Raw genomic sequence first — 23,965 nt, 5'->3', positions numbered from 1 at the left:
CAGCGGTACCAGCAATAAAAAGTTAGGAGAAAGGCCAGGATATATCCCAGCTGCATCCTCTCTAGCCTATTGTACGACTCTCAACGTTGACTCTCAATCAATCAATCAATCACGTCAGGATTGCATTCCAAAAGCTTAAAACGCATAATTTGCATATATGTCTTTACAGAATATCTAATGAACAGCTATATATATATGTCATCAGGAGAATACGGAAGATAAAAAACTAATAAGAAGAAGATGGAGGTGTATTGGAAATGTCTTGAGTAAGGATACTTATGACATAACACGGACAGCTTTTCCATGGACTCCAGAGGGAAGAACGTGGGGTTTGGCCCAAGGGCACTTGAACTGTGGAAAATGAAAAGAATAAATTCTACATGACCTGGGAATCAATCCAGAAAATGCCCCAAGACAGACAAGAATGGAAAGTTTTTGTTGCTGACCTACATGCCATAAGAGAGAGCAACGTATAATAATGAATAACATAATCTATACAGATAATATTTGATCAAATTCATGTTTTGAACAAAAAAGAAGTATTCTCAAAACAGCTATACATCGAATATTTGCTTTTTGAGCTTTGATGCGTCATTTGATACTGTTGTTTGTTCTTCAATTTTGTTCTACATTACAACATAATACATACAATCATTTGAAATGGTAACTGCCAATAACCAATATGAGAGAAGAAGTATAATGGGATAATTTTCCAGTTACCTAACCAATGCCTCTTTGTTCTAAAGACAAGATGTGATAGATTCTGTATTTATTCAGATCACACAAAAAACATTGTATACATGAAAAACGTAGAAAACCCATGTTAATTCACAAACAACTATGTTTCATTTAGTGTTATACCACCACTACAATACATAGTAGGAGACCAATATGTCAGCATCATGACTCTCTATTGGCAAATAAAACATCTGAACATCTTTGACATAGTTGGCTCTGTACATCGGCAGTGTGTTTTCTACATCTTTCACATCTATTTGAAGATGATGGTTGTATTATTACTGTATACTTCATTGGTTTGTCACCACTTTCTGTAAGAGAATATAAAACAAATTATATTCCAGACCATTACACAAACCACTTGCATTCCATGCATGAATCTGAACTACAAGCTAAATGCACCTAGCGAGTGCATTGGTTCAAATCTCAAAATTTATATTGGTTCTCATCTTGCCTTGAATATTTGTTTCTTCATAGCATAACTTGCCATATATGATATTACAATTTATTTTATTTCACATATTATTCACTAAATAAGAACCATGGATATCATGTAAAAATTAAGTATGCACAAAGACAGAATGTTGAATTCGATCAAATGCTATATTGTTGTTGTTCTTGAAGTAAAACAATTTCAAATAAAATATAGGTACGATTCAATATCGAACTTTAAATTTAGTGCAAATAAGGTTCGAAATGATACAAAATACATATCTTTAACATATTACATTGTATTGTTTCATCACCGGACATATAACAATGAATATAGAAGATATATTTTTATACATACCTTGCCCAATATACTCCCCATATAACTTGGTCATATCTCCATTGTCACTGGCCGTCAGCTTGTTTGTTACAGTGCAACATGATGCAGTCATTATCTCACACAATTCTGATATGTTGGATACTTCATCCATTTGGAATCTCTATAAATAAATGAGCTAAGTGAAATATATGTCATCCATCTCCAGGCAGTTTGTCATGTTTAAATACAGGCCAAAGAAAGAAACAGTTTCTCTATATGATTTTCCATATGGAAGTTATAGAAAAAAACAGGAATGATTTACATATTTGTCTTGTTTTTCCACTCCAGCGACAGCGAATCTATATTTAATTGCAAAAAGTGCATTTTTACAACTTACCTTTAGTACATTGAAGAGTTCTTTGTCATCTGTTGAAAGGACAATGTCATACTCTCGACTTTTTGCAGGCTCTATTTCATTGAGAAATGTTTCTTTAATATTTGTAAGAATTTGCCAATCCTCAACTATATCAGGTTGATGCCAGTTGGTTTGACATGTAAACCAGCCCGTCTTAAAAACACTCACAAAATCTACAAAAATAAGTCAAGAAGAATTAACTTGCAGCAAATTGTCTTTTGCAACTCAAAGGATCTGATTCAATATTTTCAGAATTACATGAATACATATTGTTTCTTAGAAACATTCAAAGTGGTTCAATATCACCTCACCTGATGTGTTGGCCCTATGTAAGAACGTTTCTTCTGCTAAATGAGGTACAATTGGCGCTAATGATCGTGTTAGCACCTCAACCATGTGATGTAAAACTGTCAGACATGATCTTCTGCACACACTATTAGCTCTGTCATTATAAAGTCTGTCAACAAATATAAGGATTGTATATACATATCAATTTTGTGAAAAATTAATTTAGCCAAAATATTAAAAATACTATTAAATAGTGGAGAATGATACATGCTTCTTAATGATTATTATATTTTTCACATCGGAGATGATTGCAGAATTGAAGAGTATATTACAACCTTGCCGTCCACCTGTTTGAGGCAAAGATTCATGTTTCATGAGAACTGGTGGTTTTGTTCTATGCAAATCAGTGTTTCAACTCAAAACTGAAAATAATGTACCATTGCCTGGTCCAGAACATTGCCTTACAATGATTTAGTCTGAAGTAAAAACAATAATTTAATTTTCCTTATAGCAAATTTGGGTCACCAAGTTTAAAATTTCTTCAAAAACGACAATTTGTTTTATGTTATCATGGCATTTCCCCCATCTAGAAAAGTTGCATGATTAGCAAACTGTCTTATATTTAGTGTGATTATCATATTATATTCAATGGCTTTCACCTATCCTTGACTGTGTCAAAATAAAATGTTGATATCCTATTATGTATCAGAGCCATCGCTGCAGTAGTCACTCTACCAAAATCTACATCTTCATATGCTCTAGCAACCTGCAGACAAGAAAGGAAATGGTGATGCTACAAACGAACTAACATGCACAACACAAACCCAAATTTTGAACCATTTGAATACGATATTCTTTGATGAAATATTAAACATCATATATTTGAAAGTATTACTCATATTAAGAATTATACAAATTAGTATACTATGAGGTTATTACGAGGATACCTCAAAGTATGCACGAGTACTGTCGGAGTGCATACTTAGAGGTATTCTCATAATAACATTATTATTATACATCTTTTCCTTCCAAGGATACACCATGGGAATGCCGAAATACAAAAACTTTAGAACAGAATCAGTGAACTTCTTTGTGTGGAGTCCAGTCAAACTCTGGTCGCAGTCATGTTTGTTTTTATTATCAGAGGACACTTACGCTCGTAATTATTCCATATTTGGAATTTGCATTTCCTAATATGGTAGAATGAAAATACCCTGTAAAATACCACAAAATTATGGCATGCTGTAACTTATGGCGTTGTGGTGACAGATGTATAATAATATAATGTAATCATTAAATTCTTCAACAGTGTAATGTACACCTCATGTTGTCATGCCACATTTGTGCTTGTATACTAACCTGTTGTCCATATTCATAAAGATGATGCAGCATATACTTATCAATGAATCGAAGTTTATCAAAGTCAACTTCATCAGAGTTATGATTATAGTCATACAGATTACCAAGACAATATCGTAATGTGTTACGAAGCTGAAATGAGAATTAAAAATACAAAAATTGTCTTAAGATTAAAATTGTGGGGGGAATGGAAATGAGAACACTTATTTCAATCCTAACGAGCCTGAAGTTCAGGAAACAAATAAACAATATCAATAAACTGCCTTTTATAGCCTTGTTAGGATCAGCCACCCTAACAAATTTTAGCAGGCTTGGTGCTGATTGGTTCATAGTGCTATGAGGTATGATTGGTAAATAAGATAATAACATTGAAATAGCGTGCTAGTTCTCTTTAAGTTAAACATTTAACAAGCCATGCATGGCACAGTCCCCGTTAGTTATCAAATTTAAGATATATAGTTTTGTTTATAGTAATATAGCTGGAATATAACCATGTCAGGAATATGATTTTTTAACATTGAAATGATTGATGTTTGTATCTGATCGTCAAAAAAGTACTTGTCCATATTGAGAGATATTGCTCTGGAACAGCATTCAAAATCAGCCATGTATATATAACATGATGTATAACGAATATAGAAAATTTGAGTATAATCAGTCAAAGCATGCTCTAGAACCCCAATCTTAACCTGTAATGTCTAATATATGTACCAAGTTTGAACAAAATCCATCTATAAATGCCAGAAATTCTTGATATTTGATGATTTTTTAGCACAAAAATGGCCACCATTTGGCCATTTTGAATAGGATTGTCAAACCATTATATCTGTCTATCTATGACATCATGTATAATGAATATTTAAAATTTGAATATAATCAGTGACAGCAAGTCAGAGATATGGCACAAGAGCCACATTCATTAAAACAAAATGGCCACCAGTCGGCCATTTTGAATCTTATCTGAAAAACAAAATTATTTGCATCAAGGTCCCATAACGTCTAATGTATATACCAAGTTTGAACAAAATCCATGTGTAAACAGCCGAGAAATGCTTGATTTTGATGATTTTTTAGCACAAAAATGGCCGCCATTCGGCCATCTTGAATCAGATCGTGAAAAAATATGATGTGCATCAAGGTCCTATAATGTCTAATGTATATACCAAGTTTGAACAAAATCCATCTGTAAACAGCCAAGAAATGCTTGATTTTGATGATTTTTAGCACAAAAATGGCCGCCATTCGGCCATCTTGAATCAGATCGTGAAACAAATTGATGTGCATATGTATAATATCATGTATGATGTATGTAAGTTTAATTGTGATTGGTCCAGGCATTTCTAAGATACAGGTCCGGACCCATGCACAGACGCACGCACGCACGCACGCATGCACGCACACACGGAGGTCAAAACATAAGTCCCCGTTTTCGGACTGCGTCCGAACGGGGACTAATAAAGACGATTAAATTGAATAATCACAATAACAATATAAGAAGATCAAGAAAGCACTGAATCACAATTGAATAATATTGAATCAATAATACGAATGAATATCACAGTAATAATCAGGGAGATAATAGTTATTATTCTCTCTCTCATTGACAAAATTTGTGCAAGAAATATTTGATTCTTCTGAAAGGCATCAAAGAATTCAGGTTGGGAATCAAAGCAATCCCATTCCATGGCCTCTGTGGTAAATAGTGGTATGGTGAATAGCTTTATGTGAATAGTCAATGTATGTGTATTTTCTGTATTGACTGGTCATCCCTGGCGTTATATTCCTAAATGTCAATTTACCTTAAATATATGTTGACTTGCCATGCCAAAATGGTCTGGACCAATAAAAATTCTTCCCAAAACATTAGACTCAGCAATTTTCCATCTAAGGACATCAGCACCAAAGGTAGGCTCCTTCTTCTTGTTCTGTGACAAAAGATAAAACTTAAATTCCTTCACTATTACAGAAACTGTAATTCTGAGGAAAGTATTGGGAGTATAGATATACTTTTCATATTTATCATTACATTACAAGTTGAAATTTCTCCAGTTGCCAGCTACTAATGAAAAAGCATGGTCATGACTCAAGATTACATTTCTTAAACTTTCAGTGAAGTGTTATGTTTACAAATCATGATTAGTGTATTATCTTGAAACATCTCTTTACCTTTCCACCATCGATAATGATACTTGGATCAATCACATTTCCCAATGATTTAGACATTTTCCTTCCTTCAGCATCCAAAGTAAATCCATGAACATACAGATTTCTGTTGAAAACAAACACTCAACTTTAAAAACAAATATATGTCATTACAGCACACTGTTTCCAGATACCATTGTGGTTTGACACCATTTCACCTCACATTGTTTCCAGATATCCTTGTGGTTTGACACCCTTTCACCTCACATTGTTTCCAGATATCTTTGTGGTTTGACACCCTTTCACCTCACATTGTTTCCAGATACCCTTGTGGTTTGACACCCTTTCACCTCACACTGTTCCCAGATATCCTTGTGGTTTGACACCCTTTCACCTCACATTGTTTCCAGATACCCTTGTGGTTTGACTCCCTTTCACCTCACATTGTTTCCAGATATCCTTGTGGTTTGACACCCTTTCACCTCACATTGTTTCCAGATACCCTTGTGGTTTAACACCCTTTCACCTCACATTGTTTCCAGATATCCTTGTGGTTTGACACCCTTTCACCTCACATTGTTTCCAGATATCCTTGTGGTTTGACACCCTTTCACCTCACATTGTTTCCAGATACCCTTGTGGTTTGACTCCCTTTCACCTCACATTGTTTCCAGATATCCTTGTGGTTTGACACCCTTTCACCTCACATTGTTTCCAGATATCCTTGTGGTTTGACATCCTTTCACCTCACATTGTTTCCAGATACCCTTGTGGTTTGACTCCTTTTCACCTCGCATTGTTTCCAGATACCCTTGTGGTTTGACTCCCTTTCACCTCACATTGTTTCCAGATATCTTTGTGGTTTGACACCCTTTCACCTCACATTGTTTCCAGATACCCTTGTGGTTTGACACCCTTTCACCTCACATTGTTTCCAGATATCCTTGTGGTTTGACACCCTTTCACCTCACACTGTTCCCAGATACCCTTGTGGTTTGACTCCCTTTCACCTCACATTGTTTCCAGATATCTTTGTGGTTTGACACCCTTTCACCTCACATTGTTTCCAGATACCCTTGTGGTTTGACACCCTTTCACCTCACACTGTTCCCAGATACCCTTGTGGTTTGACACCCTTTCACCTCACACCTCACATTGTTTCCAGATATCCTTGTGGTTTGACACCCTTTCACCTCACATTGATTCCAGATATCCTTGTGGTTTGACACTCTTTCACCTCACATTGTTTCCAGATACCCTTGTGGTTTGACTCCCTTTCATCTCACATTGTTTCCAGATACCCTTGTGGTTTGACACCCTTTCACCTCACATTGTTTCCAGATATCTTTGTGGTTTGACACCCTTTCACCTCACATTGTTTCCAGATACCCTTGTGGTTTGACACCCTTTCACCTCACATTGTTTCCAGATATCCTTGTGGTTTGACACCCTTTCACCCCACACTGTTCCCAGATACCCTTGTGGTTTGACTCCCTTTCACCTCACATTGTTTCCAGATATCCTTGTGGTTTGACACCCTTTCACCTCACATTGTTTCCAGATATCCTTGTGGTTTGACACCCTTTCACCTCACATTGTTTCCAGATACCCTTGTGGTTTGACTCCCTTTCACCTCGCATTGTTTCCAGATACCCTTGTGGTTTGACTCCCTTTCACCTCACATTGTTTCCAGATATCTTTGTGGTTTGACACCCTTTCACCTCACATTGTTTCTAGATACCCTTGTGGTTTGACACCCTTTCACCTCACATTGTTTCCAGATATCCTTGTGGTTTGACACCCTTTCACCTCACATTGATTCCAGATATCCTTGTGGTATGACTCCCTTTCACCTCACATTGTTTCCAGATATCCTTGTGGTTTGACACCCTTTCACCTCACATTGATTCCAGATATCCTTGTGGTTTGACACTCTTTCACCTCACATTGTTTCCAGATACCCTTGTGGTTTGACTCCCTTTCATCTCACATTGTTTCCAGATACCCTTGTGGTTTGACACCCTTTCACCTCACATTGTTTCCAGATATCTTTGTGGTTTGACACCCTTTCACCTCACATTGTTTCCAGATACCCTTGTGGTTTGACACCCTTTCACCTCACATTGTTTCCAGATATCCTTGTGGTTTGACACCCTTTCACCCCACACTGTTCCCAGATACCCTTGTGGTTTGACTCCCTTTCACCTCACATTGTTTCCAGATATCCTTGTGGTTTGACACCCTTTCACCTCACATTGTTTCCAGATATCCTTGTGGTTTGACACCCTTTCACCTCACATTGTTTCCAGATACCCTTGTGGTTTGACTCCCTTTCACCTCGCATTGTTTCCAGATACCCTTGTGGTTTGACTCCCTTTCACCTCACATTGTTTCCAGATATCTTTGTGGTTTGACACCCTTTCACCTCACATTGTTTCTAGATACCCTTGTGGTTTGACACCCTTTCACCTCACATTGTTTCCAGATATCCTTGTGGTTTGACACCCTTTCACCTCACATTGATTCCAGATATCCTTGTGGTATGACTCCCTTTCACCTCACATTGTTTCCAGATATCCTTGTGGTTTGACACCCTTTCACCTCACATTGTTTCCAGATACCCTTGTGGTTTGACTCCCTTTCACCTCACATTGTTTCCAGATATCTTTGTGGTTTGACTCCCTTTCACCTCACATTGTTTCCAGATATCTTTGTGGTTTGACACCCTTTCACCTCACATTGTTTCCAGATACCCTTGTGGTTTGACACCCTTTCACCTCACACTTCACATTGTTTCCAGATATCCTTATGGTTTGACACCCTTTCACCTCACATTGATTCCAGATATCCTTGTGGTTTGACTCCCTTTCACCTCACATTGTTTCCAGATATCCTTGTGGTTTGACACCCTTTCACCTCACATTGTTTCCAGATACCCTTGTGGTTTGACTCCCTTTCACCTCACATTGTTTCCAGATACCCTTGTGGTTTGACTCCCTTTCATCTCACATTGTTTCCAGATACCCTTGTGGTTTGACACCCTTTCACCTCACATTGTTTCCAGATATCTTTGTGGTTTGACACCCTTTCACCTCACATTGTTTCCAGATACCCTTGTGGTTTGACACCCTTTCACCTCACATTGTTTTCAGATATCCTTGTGGTTTGACACCCTTTCACCTCACACTGTTCCCAGATACCCTTGTGGTTTGACATCCTTTCACCTCACATTGTTTCCAGATATCTTTGTGGTTTGACACCCTTTCACCTCACATTGTTTCCAGATACCCTTGTGGTTTGACACCCTTTCACCTCACACTGTTCCCAGATACCCTTGTGGTTTGACACCCTTTCACCTCACACCTCACATTGTTTCCAGATATCCTTGTGGTTTGACACCCTTTCACCTCACATTGATTCCAGATATCCTTGTGGTTTGACTCCCTTTCACCTCACATTGTTTCCAGATATCCTTGTGGTTTGACACCCTTTCACCTCACATTGTTTCCAGATACCCTTGTGGTTTGACTCCCTTTCATCTCACATTGTTTCCAGATACCCTTGTGGTTTGACACCCTTTCACCTCACATTGTTTCCAGATATCTTTGTGGTTTGACACCCTTTCACCTCACATTGTTTCCAGATACCCTTGTGGTTTGACACCCTTTCACCTCACATTGTTTCCAGATATCCTTGTGGTTTGACACCCTTTCACCCCACACTGTTCCCAGATACCCTTGTGGTTTGACTCCCTTTCACCTCACATTGTTTCCAGATATCCTTGTGGTTTGACACCCTTTCACCTCACATTGTTTCCAGATATCCTTGTGGTTTGACACCCTTTCACCTCACATTGTTTCCAGATACCCTTGTGGTTTGACTCCCTTTCACCTCGCATTGTTTCCAGATACCCTTGTGGTTTGACTCCCTTTCACCTCACATTGTTTCCAGATATCTTTGTGGTTTGACACCCTTTCACCTCACATTGTTTCTAGATACCCTTGTGGTTTGACACCCTTTCACCTCACATTGTTTCCAGATATCCTTGTGGTTTGACACCCTTTCACCTCACATTGATTCCAGATATCCTTGTGGTATGACTCCCTTTCACCTCACATTGTTTCCAGATATCCTTGTGGTTTGACACCCTTTCACCTCACATTGTTTCCAGATACCCTTGTGGTTTGACTCCCTTTCACCTCACATTGTTTCCAGATATCTTTGTGGTTTGACACCCTTTCACCTCACATTGTTTCCAGATACCCTTGTGGTTTGACACCCTTTCACCTCACACTGTTCCCAGATACCCTTGTGGTTTGACACCCTTTCACCTCACACCTCACATTGTTTCCAGATATCCTTATGGTTTGACACCCTTTCACCTCACATTGATTCCAGATATCCTTGTGGTTTGACTCCCTTTCACCTCACATTGTTTCCAGATATCCTTGTGGTTTGACACCCTTTCACCTCACATTGTTTCCAGATACCCTTGTGGTTTGACTCCCTTTCACCTCACATTGTTTCCAGATACCCTTGTGGTTTGACTCCCTTTCATCTCACATTGTTTCCAGATACCCTTGTGGTTTGACACCCTTTCACCTCACATTGTTTCCAGATATCTTTGTGGTTTGACACCCTTTCACCTCACATTGTTTCCAGATACCCTTGTGGTTTGACACCCTTTCACCTCACATTGTTTTCAGATATCCTTGTGGTTTGACACCCTTTCACCTCACACTGTTCCCAGATACCCTTGTGGTTTGACTCCCTTTCACCTCACATTGTTTCCAGATATCTTTGTGGTTTGACACCCTTTCACCTCACATTGTTTCCAGATACCCTTGTGGTTTGACACCCTTTCACCTCACACTGTTCCCAGATACCCTTGTGGTTTGACACCCTTTCACCTCACACCTCACATTGTTTCCAGATATCCTTGTGGTTTGACACCCTTTCACCTCACATTGATTCCAGATATCCTTGTGGTTTGACTCCCTTTCACCTCACATTGTTTCCAGATATCCTTGTGGTTTGACACCCTTTCACCTCACATTGTTTCCAGATATCCTTGTGGTTTGACACCCTTTCACCTCACATTGTTTCCAGATACCCTTGTGGTTTGACACCCTTTCACCTCACATTGTTTCCAGATATCCTTGTGGTTTGACACCCTTTCACCTCACATTGTTTCCAGATATCCTTGTGGTTTGACACCCTTTCACCTCACATTGTTTCCAGATACCCTTGTGGTTTGACACCCTTTCACCTCACATTGTTTCCAGATACCCTTGTGGTTTGACACCCTTTCACCTCACATTGTTTCCAGATATCCTTGTGGTTTGACACCCTTTCACCTCACATTGTTTCCAGACATCCTTGTGGTTTGACACCCTTTCACCTCACATTGTTTCCAGATACCCTTGTGGTTTGACACCCTTTCACCTCACATTGTTTCCAGATACCCTTGTGGTTTGACACCCTTTCACCTCACATTGTTTCCAGATATCCTTGTGGTTTGACACTCTTTCACCTCACATTGTTTCCAGACATCCTTGTGGTTTGACACCCTTTCACCTCACATTGTTTCCAGATACCCTTGTGGTTCAACTTTTTTAATATCTGCCAGAATGCAAAAATGTATGCTATTTTGAGTATCACAACAATTACCATTCACAGTTTTAGTAAAACAATCTGTACCTGTATGGAGCTCTATTATTGATTGCAACACTTGTTAACAATGATGTCTGAAACCAAGCACCATATTGATCTTCTCCTTCCCAGTAGACATCAGCTATTCCTCCAGTATCTGTAAAATGATTAATACATACATGTTGTACATAGCAAATGATATGGTAATTAATTGAAATGATCAACTAGTTGAAATGATCAAAACACATTTATGAGTAGTTTTACCTCAAAAAAACTTTACAGTGTAATACACCGATAACAAAAATAGTACCTTTTAATACATGAGACCATGACGACCCGCTATCAAACCAGATATCCAGAATATCTTCACCACGATAGAATTGCCTGCTAGGATTTACACCACACTGAAAGTAAAAATATCTGAAAGTCATGCACAACGAATAGAGCATACTACATATAACGATGATATATAGTCACTTTTTTCTATTTAACAAAACTACAGAAGTGAAAGGAGGATAAATGTCGAGTATTTACCCTTCAACCAACATTTTATTTTCAACAAGGTCAACTTCAAAAAAGATCATTGCACCAGTTTAGAGTTAATTATGTTGTGAAACCAAATTCAAAATAAATTGACATGGCATGACAGATCCCCAGTTAGTTCAATAGCATGATGAAAAATGTAGTTGTGAAGTTTAATTGTGATCAATGTTGTCAGAGATGATGTGCGTCAAGTCCCCATAATGTCAAATGTATGTTTGATGGGTCAAGGCATGTCAGATAAATTGCATCAAAACAGCATTCATTAAAACAAAACGGTCACCAGTCAGCCATTTTGAATCCAATTTGAAAAGCAAATGAAGCAATCCAATCTTTGGACAAAATCTGTCTATACATGACCTACATCTACATCCTGTTCTGGAATGGCAAAATGCTTCATTTAAAAAAATTGTCAACATTAAAATAAAAAAACCATCAAACAATAATATGTAAATATGTGAGACAAGATGTATGACATTTATATAAAGTTTGAAAAAGATTGGTCAATGCTTGTCAAATATATGGCCCTAGAGCAGCATTCATTAAAACAATCAAAATAACGTGCATCAATGCCCATAATGTCTACTAAACTTGAACGAAATTCATCCACACACAACCAAGATCCAGTTCTGTGACAGAATTGTTGAATTTTTAGTACAACAATGGCCGTCATTTGGCCATCTCGAATTTCATCATGAAACAAATAGACAAGCATATGTGGTCCAAGACATATGATATATTTGCAAAGTTTGAATGTGATCAGCCCAGACATGTCCAAGATATGACTGAATCATCATATGCTTCGGAAATGTTTCGATATGCTAATTTTTTGAATATCACTCCTGCTACTGCATTTTAATTTTAAACAACGTATATGAGAATCTAAGTGCTGATAAATATTCAAAGATTATCCATTTTGGGCTGGAAAAGAAGCATGTCTGTTTAATGTAAATATTAAAAAACTATTGAATAAATCAAAAGGGTTTACCCAAACCCACACAGAATACAGGGCAAATGTTCCAGGATGCAATCTGACACTTGAAATGTCAATAGTAATGCACTGTCATGAAATATAATGTATTGTTCATATCTACATGCAAACATACACAGAAATGAATGCTTACCTCCGAAAGCAAACTAGTTGGCAGTAACTGTTCTATTGGCAGTGTCCACCAGCAGTCAGTTCCATGTTTCCTGACCAAGTTTGTGATATGGGCCACTGTTTGTCTATATACACAAAAGTTAAGAAATAAAGTTTTGTGTAAAATTTAACTAAACTCATTGGAATTTGGAGTAATTAGGCTGAGAAAAAAAATATATCTGTTTCTCGTTTCCGCACGCATCATTTTGAACTATGCACCTCGGACGTTTTTTTTTAACTTCTAAAGCATTCCAAAATGCGCTTGTACATGCACTTGTCTCAAATTTCCCCGATTTTAGCTCAGTATTCAAAAAAAAAAAAAATCGCCTCGCCGCCTCATTTTAAAATTTCTATGAAACGAGAAACAGAGAATTTTTTTTTTCTGGCCTTACATAGAGAAGAAGATTACTGCTGTTGTTTAATACTAACTGTCCACTGATACAGATTTACACGAACTATGTGGTAGAAAACAGATGCATGTATTGTCTATGGGATCATTAAAAATATGTCCTGTACTACTAATAGTGTTAGGGGAAGAAGGTGAGTCCTGTCCGACAGTGTAGTCCTAGTAATCAGTAACATATTGTCAAGTCCATCAATAATGTCCTGTCCATTAATTTTGTTTTTTCATCATCATCAGTCAAGAAACCAGCAGTTACATGCTGTATTTCAATATTTGTTACCTTAGCAACTGATATATGACAGCTAACATTACTCATAACAGACACAACTTCAGCGTAAACTACAAACCTTGTCATGAGTGGTTCATGCGTCACTGTATCATAGAATACAGGTAATGGAACACCCCAGACTCGCTGTCTTGATATACACCAGTACGTTCTGCCAGACAAAGCTGTTTTCATACTGTTACTTGCATGCTTTGGTAGAACGGAAACACTGTCTATACAATCCTAAGAGATGATAATTAAAACAACAATATTTGAAAGAATTACTACTGTGTGATACAAGTGTCTTAATTTTATTTTGTTATTATCATACAAGCCACTTCGCAATATACATTGAGAAAGTGTTCAATGAAAGATGAGGGAATATTTATATTTAAAATAACACTGTTATTTATATTTTATGTTCATAATTTACTCTCACTTCTGTATCTGTTATGTACAAGTGATCATTTTTTGCGGTATAATTAAACTATAATTGCATTTAAATAATCGCATTTAATTAACAATTAAATTACTGTGGAATACTTTATTTTCGCTGGAATTAATTTTCGCTGAAAAGGCTTTTGGGGCGGTTTGCTTGGAATTTCTTTTCACTGATTTTTCATGAGTTTAATGTGAAATATAGGAAAAAAAGTATATTCGCTGGATTTTATTTTCACGGAATCATCCCTTCAGCGAAAATAGCGAAAATAAATTCCAAGCGAAAATAAAGTATTCTACAGTACATCAACAATCACAACATTTACACATACATGTAAGTATCATTCATTAAAATACTTATATTGTGTTATATCAGTAAATGTGCCACATTCAGCACTCCATAATTTTATTTAATATATGATTGTGTAAGCAATAATATGGTACATATGTAACCCCATGTTGATTTGTAATTATTGTATGTGTCGTTTTCATCAGTAATGTCCCGTCTGACCAAAATATCTTGTTGACTAGTCTTGTTCACCAGTCTAGTCCACCAGTAGTGACCTGTCTATTAGTCCTGTTCTGTTCATCATGGGATATCCACCTATTCAGTCTACTAGTAATGTCTTGTTTTCTTTGCCTATTCTGTCTGTTAGTCTTGTCCACCAATAATGTTTTGTCTTGTCCACCTGTAATGTCATGCTTTGGCTACCTGGCCTGTCTGTTAGTCCTGTCCATCAGTAATGTATTGTCTTGCCCACCAGTAATGTTTTGCTCTGTCCACCTGCCCTATCTGTTAATCTTGTCTATCAGTAATGTATTGTCTTGTCCATCACCAATGTCTTGTCCACCAATAATGTCGTGTCTTGTTCACCTGTCCTATCTGATAGTCCTGCCCATCAGTAATATATTGTTTTGTGTTGTGCACTAGTAATTTCTTGTCTTGTCCACCAGTAATTTATTGCTTTGTCCACCTGTCCTGTCCATTATTCCCATCCATCAGTAATATATTGTCTTGTCCACCTATAGTGTTATTTCTTGTTCATATGACATGTCTGTTAGTCCTGTCAACTAGGCATATTTTGTTTTGTCCATCAGTAATATCTTGTCTACCTGTCATGTCTGTTAGTTTACCATTGCTGTCTTGTCATGTCCATCTGTTCTGTTATTTATTTATTTATTAACACTTACTCACTCCCCGGAGAGAGTGGAAATGGTTACAGATTATTAGTAAAAGAATACAGTATTAATACACTAATAAGGAAGTAATAAAAAAAATAAACTAATCTACAAAAACAGTATATTAATGGATAAAAAAAATAATAAAACAACTCCTTCAATTAATCCAAAATTTGTTGTCTAATTTCAAAGCACTTGTCGATATACTGTGCTACCTGGATTATTATTGTTAGTAATTCCTCATCCTAACTTGCTCATGACTCACCATGGCATTCTTCTTCAATGCAGCAGTGTTGATAAACCACTGAGTACTAGCTCTGATTATAATAGGCTTCTTTGTTCTCCAGTCATAGGGATAAGCATGCTCATATTGTCCAAGGTGACCAATATTACCCGCATTCTCCAATAACTTGATTACTAAAATAAGTAAACATACATATGTGTGACTCTCATATTATAATATTATCTATGAATATTACATGTAGTTTCAAGATGAAATGCAGATGCTATATTAAATTTTTAGTTGAGCTGCATCTATTTCGATATGTCAATTTATTACTTTTGTTTTCTCCTGAAACATTTTGTCCCATATTTAGAGTTTATTAGGCCTTTTGATATGTCTGATTGGGTATTTTATTTCATATTTCACAATTACATAGCTGTACCCAACACGTCATCAATATGAAGAGGCTGAGACCTGCTTAAGTGCAATTGAAATTCTTACCCAGACGCTCAAAAACCACCAAAATTTCTGCCTGAAATAATGAATGACTGTATTGCGGGAGGCACTGAGCGTCAGAGCAGCGGCAGAGCAGCGGCAAGTAACCTTATTGAATGGTTGAAGTGTGTCTGAAGGTGAGAACAGTTGATGAACTTTTCTACTGCCTTCCACAAGAATCGTCGCCCAGCTTTTGGCAAATTTGCGGGACCTGGAATCCTGGAACTGTGGCTCATTGCTCATCAATAAAGTTGGTTTGCCATGATTTGTATAAAATATCACTAACAACAACCACGAGTTGCCCACTCCACTGTGTAGGTTATATCAAATCATACGATTTCTCTTATGTTACACTATCACATTGAATGAGTTTAAATGTTAATGTGAATTTATAACATTGCATCAGGAATTGTATTACAATTTAGTTCTGAATTTCATAAAACTTTCAATTCCCCACACTGTTATAATTGGAGTATTTGAGTATCAATGTCAGATAAGGAATAAATAACACATCCTGACGTCTTGGGACTCTTGGTCAATATATTGTATTTGTCTTGCATGTTGTATTTTTATAATTATTATCATTAGGATTACAGCGTCCTCTGTGGTCACAACTGTTCTCAAGTCCAGACAACAGGGTTATATTGAATCAAGGCAATACAACATTAAAGTTTATTTATCACTGTGTGCAGACTTGATTACAAATCAACTTACCAATGTCATTAGCTTCTGTGAGAACATTTTTGAACTTTAAAATCTCGCCAACATCCTCTGTATAAAGACCATCTTCATCTACCATGCATTTCTGAAAAACAAAACAATCTATCTTGCATTAAAAACAATGTTTTGCAGTGATTACAAGGGTACTAATATTGGTGACAATCTTATCAAACAGCTAACTGCACCACCAGACCAGACAACCTTTTTTTAAAAGTGATAAAGATACACATGGTATTTGATATGACAAGTATATATACCATCAGTGCAGGCAGAATGGCATATCACTTACCAATGATAGATTGTGTTCCACTCCCACTACATAGTCTTCTGCACCATGTGCTGGTGCTGTGTGTACCAAACCAGTGCCCACCCCCATCTTGACATGATTAGCTGGCAACAGTGGTGACGTCTTCTCATTCAAAAATGGATGGCAACAAAGTGTACCCTCAAGATCGCTTCCTTTGAATAATAATAAATGAATGTATGTAAGCGTTGAATGGGTCTGTGTAATTAGTATGCCTTTTTCGGACAGTCACAAGCCATGCATGGCATAGTCCCTGTTAATTATACATAGTTTTGTTAATAGTAATATGGTTGGAACATCAACATGTTAGCGATATTGATCCAGAAGCTGATGCTTGATTATGATAATTTTTTTAACATTAAAATAATTGACATTCAGTCATCTTCTATCTGATCAACTAATAAGTACTTGTCCATATTGAGATATATTGCTCTGAAACAGCAATAATTAAAACAAAATGGCCACTTTGAATACATCTGTATATCTATGAAATGATGTATAATGAATATATAAAATTTGAACATAATTAGTCAAAGTATGTCAGAAATATGGATCTAGAACCGCATTCAAACAAAATTGATGCCATTCGGCCATATTAAATGTATAATATTATGTAGTATGGATGTGTGAAGTCTGAATGTAATTGACAAAGGCATGTTCAAGATATAGGTCGATCAAGGGTGATTGGCTGTTTCCATGGATTCAGTGCATTGCCATGGAAATATACATGCACAGATGGATACCAAGATGTCTTGTAGTCTACGTATGGATACCAAGATGCAACTAGAGAACTAAAAACTTTGCTACCACTCACCACTGAGAGTATATTTGACTTCCAGACTAACACCAAATATCTGTGATATTTCTTCCAGACGTTCAGCTGCCAGTAAATACCATTCATGGTTATTTGAGTTTACAACAAGACAGTATTCCTTATTAGGCATGTAACATATAGCTTCATTAGCGGGCAGTGTCCATGGCGTAGTTGTCCACACCAGACAAAATAACGATACATCACTACCTGGAAATCAATAAATACAAACAATTTGGATGATTAGACCTCAAAAAAAAAAATATTGTTGGTCACATTTTTTTTTTAAATGGACAGTAAGATGTTTTTTTTGTTTTTTTCATTAAAATGTTTTACTGTGCAGAAATATTGCAGGTTTAATCAATTCGTTAACAGAGGGCGCTGTAACTGCACTTCTTTTGATGGTGTGCATGCTGACCAGAAAATGTTGATTGATTTTATACCAAAATAATTAATAATTTTTGCATGGAAACAGATTTTTATCAAAGTTTATGAAAAAATATAATAGTGAACATTACCGGTATATTGCTTATTTTGTAGCAAAATTTACTTTGACATTCAAAGGGTAAACACGAACTATAAGAACCACATAGACCCTCAAAATATAGAATTACCTATTATAGACTGTATCTCATTTGGCAGTCTCTTGACTGGAAATTTAACATACAAAGATGGTGATATGTGTTTGGAATTGTATTCTAATTCAGCCTCTGCCAATGCAGTCCTATTAAAAAAAGAATAAAAACAAGAAATATCCATTCAATGACACATATATATTGGTATGCACTGCTCTGGTGAGAACAGAATTCCTGATATCAGTCTTAACTTTCTGCATACATAAAAAGTAACTTGATTCAGATGAATGTATACAGAAAATGTTATTTAAAAGTTTTCATGACAATGAAAGGATAATGATCATACTCAGACATATATACAGTACTGTGAACTATCTTTTTCAACAAATTTTTCATAAAATTGTTCATAAAAAGTGTACACAAGTGTATATTCCTAATAAAAAGCATGTCACAATAAGGTCACCACAACAATTTGAGATTGGCAATTTTAAATTTAATTGCAATCCCATATAGGAATGCAATTTAATTAAACTAAACTAAATTGCAATTTTATGTAGGGTTACATTTTAATTGAGTTTGACTGAATTGAATTTTCAAGGTAGCAATCTAGAGATAACAATTCAACTGTAACTTAATACAACAGTTTGCATATTTAGGGTTAAAGTCGGTAAAATAATGTGCAGGTTATACAAACTGTTCCATACATTACTCCTTTCAATAACTGTAAGCTACATAAACGTGGATTAAATATTAATAAATCGCAAAATATTAATCATGGTCTAGTTATACTGCATGTAATGACCTCTTTTGAAGATTACTTATAAAATATTATAATGAACAATACATAAACAAAATCTTACCTGGAAGAAGGAGACCAGTTAACAGGCTTTAAATCCCTGTACACATATCCCTATGAACAACAAACAAAATAATCTTTACATTCATGTTAATAAAATTTATATGTTATAGGGGCTGCATAATGGTACACTACAGATAATATACATATATGAAGAATATTGTAAAGGAATGTTTAGAATAGATGAATGAATGAATGAATGAATGAATGAATGAATGAATGAATGAATGAATGAATGAATGAATGAATGAATGAATGAATGAATGAATGATGGATGGATGGATGGATGATGGATGATGGATGGATGGATGATGGATGGATGGATGAATGAATGAATGAATGAATGAATGAATGAATGAATGAATGAATGAATGAATAAGTTGAATTGAATAAGTGATTAAATTAATCATTCAAAAGTTAAGATTGATAAAAAAAGAATGGGTCTAACCTTCTCATACATTTGATAAAACAATTCCAGCTGAGAAGCTTCATATTCTTTGTTAAATGTAAAGTAACAATGGTTGTCCCTGTTAAGGAGAATAAAGTGACTATCAGTTTCACTATTTCACACCTTTTCCTTTAAGGTGACCAATTCACTTGTGCAAAATTTGACCAAAAAAAGAGGCAAAAAATAACACACCTCACAATTTTTTTTATCCAAATTAAATACGTTATTTTTCATACTTATATTATTCACAATTATATATTAGCATCTTAGTTATAACTACCGGTCAGCCATAGCATTACACACCATCTATTGAAGGCATCTAGCTGCCGGGTGATAACATATTTTGAAGCTGAAAATTGAATAACGTGCGAGTAAAACTAATCTGTTAAATATATGTATTACAAGGATACTTACCAGTCAGCCATTACACCCCATCTCCTGAATGCATCTTGTTGCCGCTTGATAGATTTCTGGGCATATTTGAAGGCTGAAAAGCACATAAAATACAAGAAGACAATCTTTATCAACAAACTTTTCACTTACAGCATTTTGGTTTCACCTCGTGAACTGGAATGATAGTTCAAATCCCTTTTAGTGATCATTTTGCAAATTTTTTTTTTCAATAAATTTTTTTTCGTTACTTTTAGACCAAATGGAAATCAATCCTTATTGGCAAAGGTCTTGATCAAAATTATGAAAACAATTAGTGAAAAAGATGCAGTTGTTGTTAGAAAGGTGACGAGTTGACTTTGGCATTTCAATAATTAATAGAAGCATGACTGGAAATTGAGAAATACCCCAGTAAATAATTGTAAGAGAATTTGAGACATACCACAGCAAATTAATTCACAGTACACTGATTTGTATTATTTAGATATCAATGTCTAAATCAGACAAATACCTTCAATGACGAGGGTGCACTTCAATGACTAAGACACTTCTCACATCTATTTTTAAACTATTGGGCTACAAAAATGACCATGTTTCCACAAAAATGTCAAATTTGGTTCAACCTTATTTTAGCTTGGCACAGAAATTAATTCACAAAGAAAATCTTAAATCTTTGCAGTATGAAGTCAATCTTTTTATAGTTTAACCTCACCACCAGTTTCTCTTTTCATCACAAATAGTCATGTTTATAGTCTGCACTTTCCTTTTCCTCGAACAAAAATAGCCAATTTTTTTTTTAGTAAAAACTGAAAATTGACTCAAATTTTGTCTGTTGGCTCCAAAATTAGGATTCATTTCTAGAAATATTGATGAATATAAAAAAAAAGGTGCAGAAAAATTTGGGAAGGTAGAATGATATTCACTGGGAAGGTGTACTATAATGCTGTTACCTTTTTTTCTGATTTCCATGGGAGATAATTGTTTGAAGTCTTCTTTTTTCTCCGACAATGCTTTTAATTCGATTGGAAGACCATGACAATCCCATCCCGGTACATAGTGCACTTTGAATCCTCGTAATAGTTTGTAGCGATTTAATATGTCTTTCAAAATCTGAAAATAATTATCTTATTCACTGATCGCCATTATTACTACAGGTATATAACAACAGTTGATAGTAATTCGTTGAATTAATGATGTAGTGGACTTTTCAGGTGAAATAAACAACATCTTGTTTAAACTGTATTTGTAGCTACACTGTCTGTGTAGTCTTCGTCAAAGAAAAGTTGATTATGACTGTGAATTTTGAATATGATGAATTATCATACATGCATGTGTGATTTCTAGTTACTGAAAGGTTCCAAATGAAAATATACGCGGTCCGATTGACCTCTGTTGCATGTCAGTTAATACTCGCGCTATACTTTCTTTGTGCATACTTTATGGTATCCTCTCATACAAAAATACATCAAGTTAATTGTGTATATTTTAGTACTATTCAAACTTCAGTTATGAGAAATATTGAAAAATGAAATCTACAATTTTCTCTGACAGGTTGAATGATTCATTCCTTTAGAAACAAATACATGTACTTTCAAAAATTAATTGAATATTTTTTTAACACCTCAAACAAATATTTTTGCAACGAAATGAAAAATTTGTGACTTTCAAAAATGTACACCACACAAGAAGCCAGTGAGTCCCCTCAATAAACAAAAGGAGAAATATTATCAAAAAGTTGCCACTGGTGGCAGTATTTCACAAGCACTTTGCAGTGGTTCTCACTTTATTGACAGCATGGCCTATATGAGGATCCCCATTGGCGTAAGGTGGGCCATCATGCAGGCAGAATTCTTTATCCCTTGCTTGTTGCCTTTGCCAGGAATATAACTCGGCAAAACCGCATGTCTGTGAAAAAAAAAAAATATGTGAGTGCCAGAGCTACTGGCAAAGGTTCTTGAGAAACATTGGTCACGCTACACAGCGTTGACAACAGAATAGTGCATTAAATTTCCATGAAGTCATTATGATAAGGTGGTCACACAGCTCTGTAACTTTGTCCCAATATGGGATATGTTAACAGCCCTATATGTCAAAACTTGTACTTGCAAATTGGACATTAACAAAGCCAGGAGAGACAACATTGACATTGACATTTTTTGTTTGATTTTTCTATTCTGTATCCTTACCATACAGCACCCATCGATGATGCAGTTATTGAAGTTAAATTAAATGTCTGGAACTATTGCCTAACACAAAAATATTTAAAAAATAATAATAATACATTGAAATTTAATAAAATATTATCGTAGCTTGTTATTTCAATGGAAAATTCATGAATTTATTAAAAACTCAGTAAATATGATAGAATATAAACACAATGAAATTATATACCAGTGAAAATAAATGCTTTTACAGTAAGTGATCTGACTTATGCTAATTGCTATCAAATTAGATCAACCTGAATAGAACATATGCAAAATATCCATCTGGAATGCATTTAAAATACACAGTTAGTACTTTAACTAGTATGACATAACTAGTTACATGGTTATGTAACACCTAAACATATTGTTAACAAGGCATTCTCTTATAGTAATGCTAAAAGGTCACTGGACAATTGACAGCAATGAGTATCCCAGGTGCGATATTTGCATATCATTCAGCCTACCTAACTCACTGATAAACGGTCACTTCACTGCTAAAGTAAGACATGCCATGGAAAGTCACAAGTTTAGACAGGTAAAACTAATGGAACACTTTTTGTTACTTGGGTTTAGTTTTAAGCTTAATGATCCAAATTTTCTATATAACACAACCCAGAGTCTCTCTAGTTTGAACCTGAAAAGTAAAGAATTTGGAAATCTTACATCTATAATCTCCTGGTTGACCTTGACTGTTCAAAGTTGGGAACTTCCCAAACTTTAATGAGTTGAAGTATGAAATCAGTGATTTAAAACAAAATCTAAATTTTATTTTAATATTTTGTTTACACTGATATGATAATGGCTGTACAGTTGTGTGTGCGATTAATTTTTTCATTTATTTTTCTGTAGAAACTTCATCACATTCATATCAGTCGTCTGCCATTATGAACAATACTACCATTATTTATTTTTCTGTTGGGTTATAACTGATTCCCACTGACCTGACACCTGGAACCATAATTTGAAAATATCACTGTAGATGTGAATGCTTCAACACATGACAACCAGGGTTCCCCCATTTTAACAAGAGTCGAAGATTACCCATTTGAAATCTAGAAGCAGGATTTATTTTTCCACTTTTTATCAGTAGATTTTGTTATGCAACCCCCCCCCCCCCCCCGAGTTTCTATTTGCCAATCCCTTAACTGCGTCTGCGACTTTTTGCGACTTTTTTTTTACAATTGTCCGGCTTGTAGCATTCATTCAAATGTGTTGACCTTGCTTACCTTCTGAATGTCTGTCTCTCGCTTTCCAGCACCCCATACCTCGAAAGTAGTTTTAGGCAAGTTTAAAGTGGCGCTGTACTTTTTCTGAGAATAAAACCTAAACACTGACTTATTCGTTCCAATAATGCCTTCAAGGCAATTCTTGCATATATGTAACCTCATTGTTCCCATGGATTAGTAATTACGTAACACAAAACTTGCATAGTGACGGACAAACAAAGATGCGATCTGATCAATGCATGTTTCGTTTAAAACTAAGGGGGCCGCCATTATGACCTCCGTTTCAGGTCACCAAAGCCTTCAATCAGAAGGTATAATCAGTAATTACAGAAACGCGTCAAATAACGTTCGATTTCTAATTTAAAACACTAAATTCTGATGATTTTATAAGAAACTTTACCTAAG

At 35.7% G+C, this 23,965-nt stretch overlaps 2 protein-coding genes across 2 annotated transcripts in view; one reads left to right on the top strand and one right to left on the bottom strand.

The window, feature by feature from the left end:
* Positions 1-501: 501 nt before the first annotated feature.
* On the bottom strand, positions 502-23,827 carry LOC102805718 (isoleucine--tRNA ligase, mitochondrial-like). The gene is made up of 23 exons (XM_085504909.1): positions 23,561-23,827; positions 21,913-22,035; positions 21,081-21,240; positions 20,155-20,227; positions 19,741-19,819; positions 19,297-19,346; positions 18,476-18,585; positions 17,865-18,071; positions 17,036-17,205; positions 16,741-16,831; positions 15,574-15,725; positions 13,774-13,934; positions 13,007-13,109; positions 11,653-11,746; positions 11,391-11,499; positions 5,715-5,817; positions 5,348-5,473; positions 3,549-3,680; positions 2,849-2,955; positions 2,213-2,358; positions 1,884-2,074; positions 1,529-1,667; positions 502-1,049 (listed from the first exon to the last, which is right to left on the bottom strand). Exons 1-23 carry the CDS (start codon positions 23,729-23,731, stop codon positions 901-903), a joined length of 2,946 nt encoding a protein of 981 aa, XP_085361035.1. The 5' UTR covers positions 23,732-23,827; the 3' UTR covers positions 502-900.
* LOC100373244 (SWI/SNF-related matrix-associated actin-dependent regulator of chromatin subfamily A containing DEAD/H box 1-like) overlaps positions 22,786-23,965 on the top strand; it is a 30,560-nt gene continuing 29,380 nt past the window's right edge. The window contains exon 1 of the mRNA XM_085504907.1: positions 22,786-22,869. The gene's annotated coding sequence lies outside the window, so the exon portion shown is untranslated. The remainder of the gene's footprint in view (positions 22,870-23,965) is intronic.

Source organism: Saccoglossus kowalevskii, chromosome 11 (genome assembly GCF_978046115.1).
Source record: "Saccoglossus kowalevskii chromosome 11, keSacKowa6.1, whole genome shotgun sequence".
Lineage (NCBI taxonomy): Eukaryota > Metazoa > Hemichordata > Enteropneusta > Harrimaniidae > Saccoglossus > Saccoglossus kowalevskii.
Note: the sequence above shows the minus strand (reverse complement) of the source record. Positions and strands in the feature narration are given on the sequence as shown.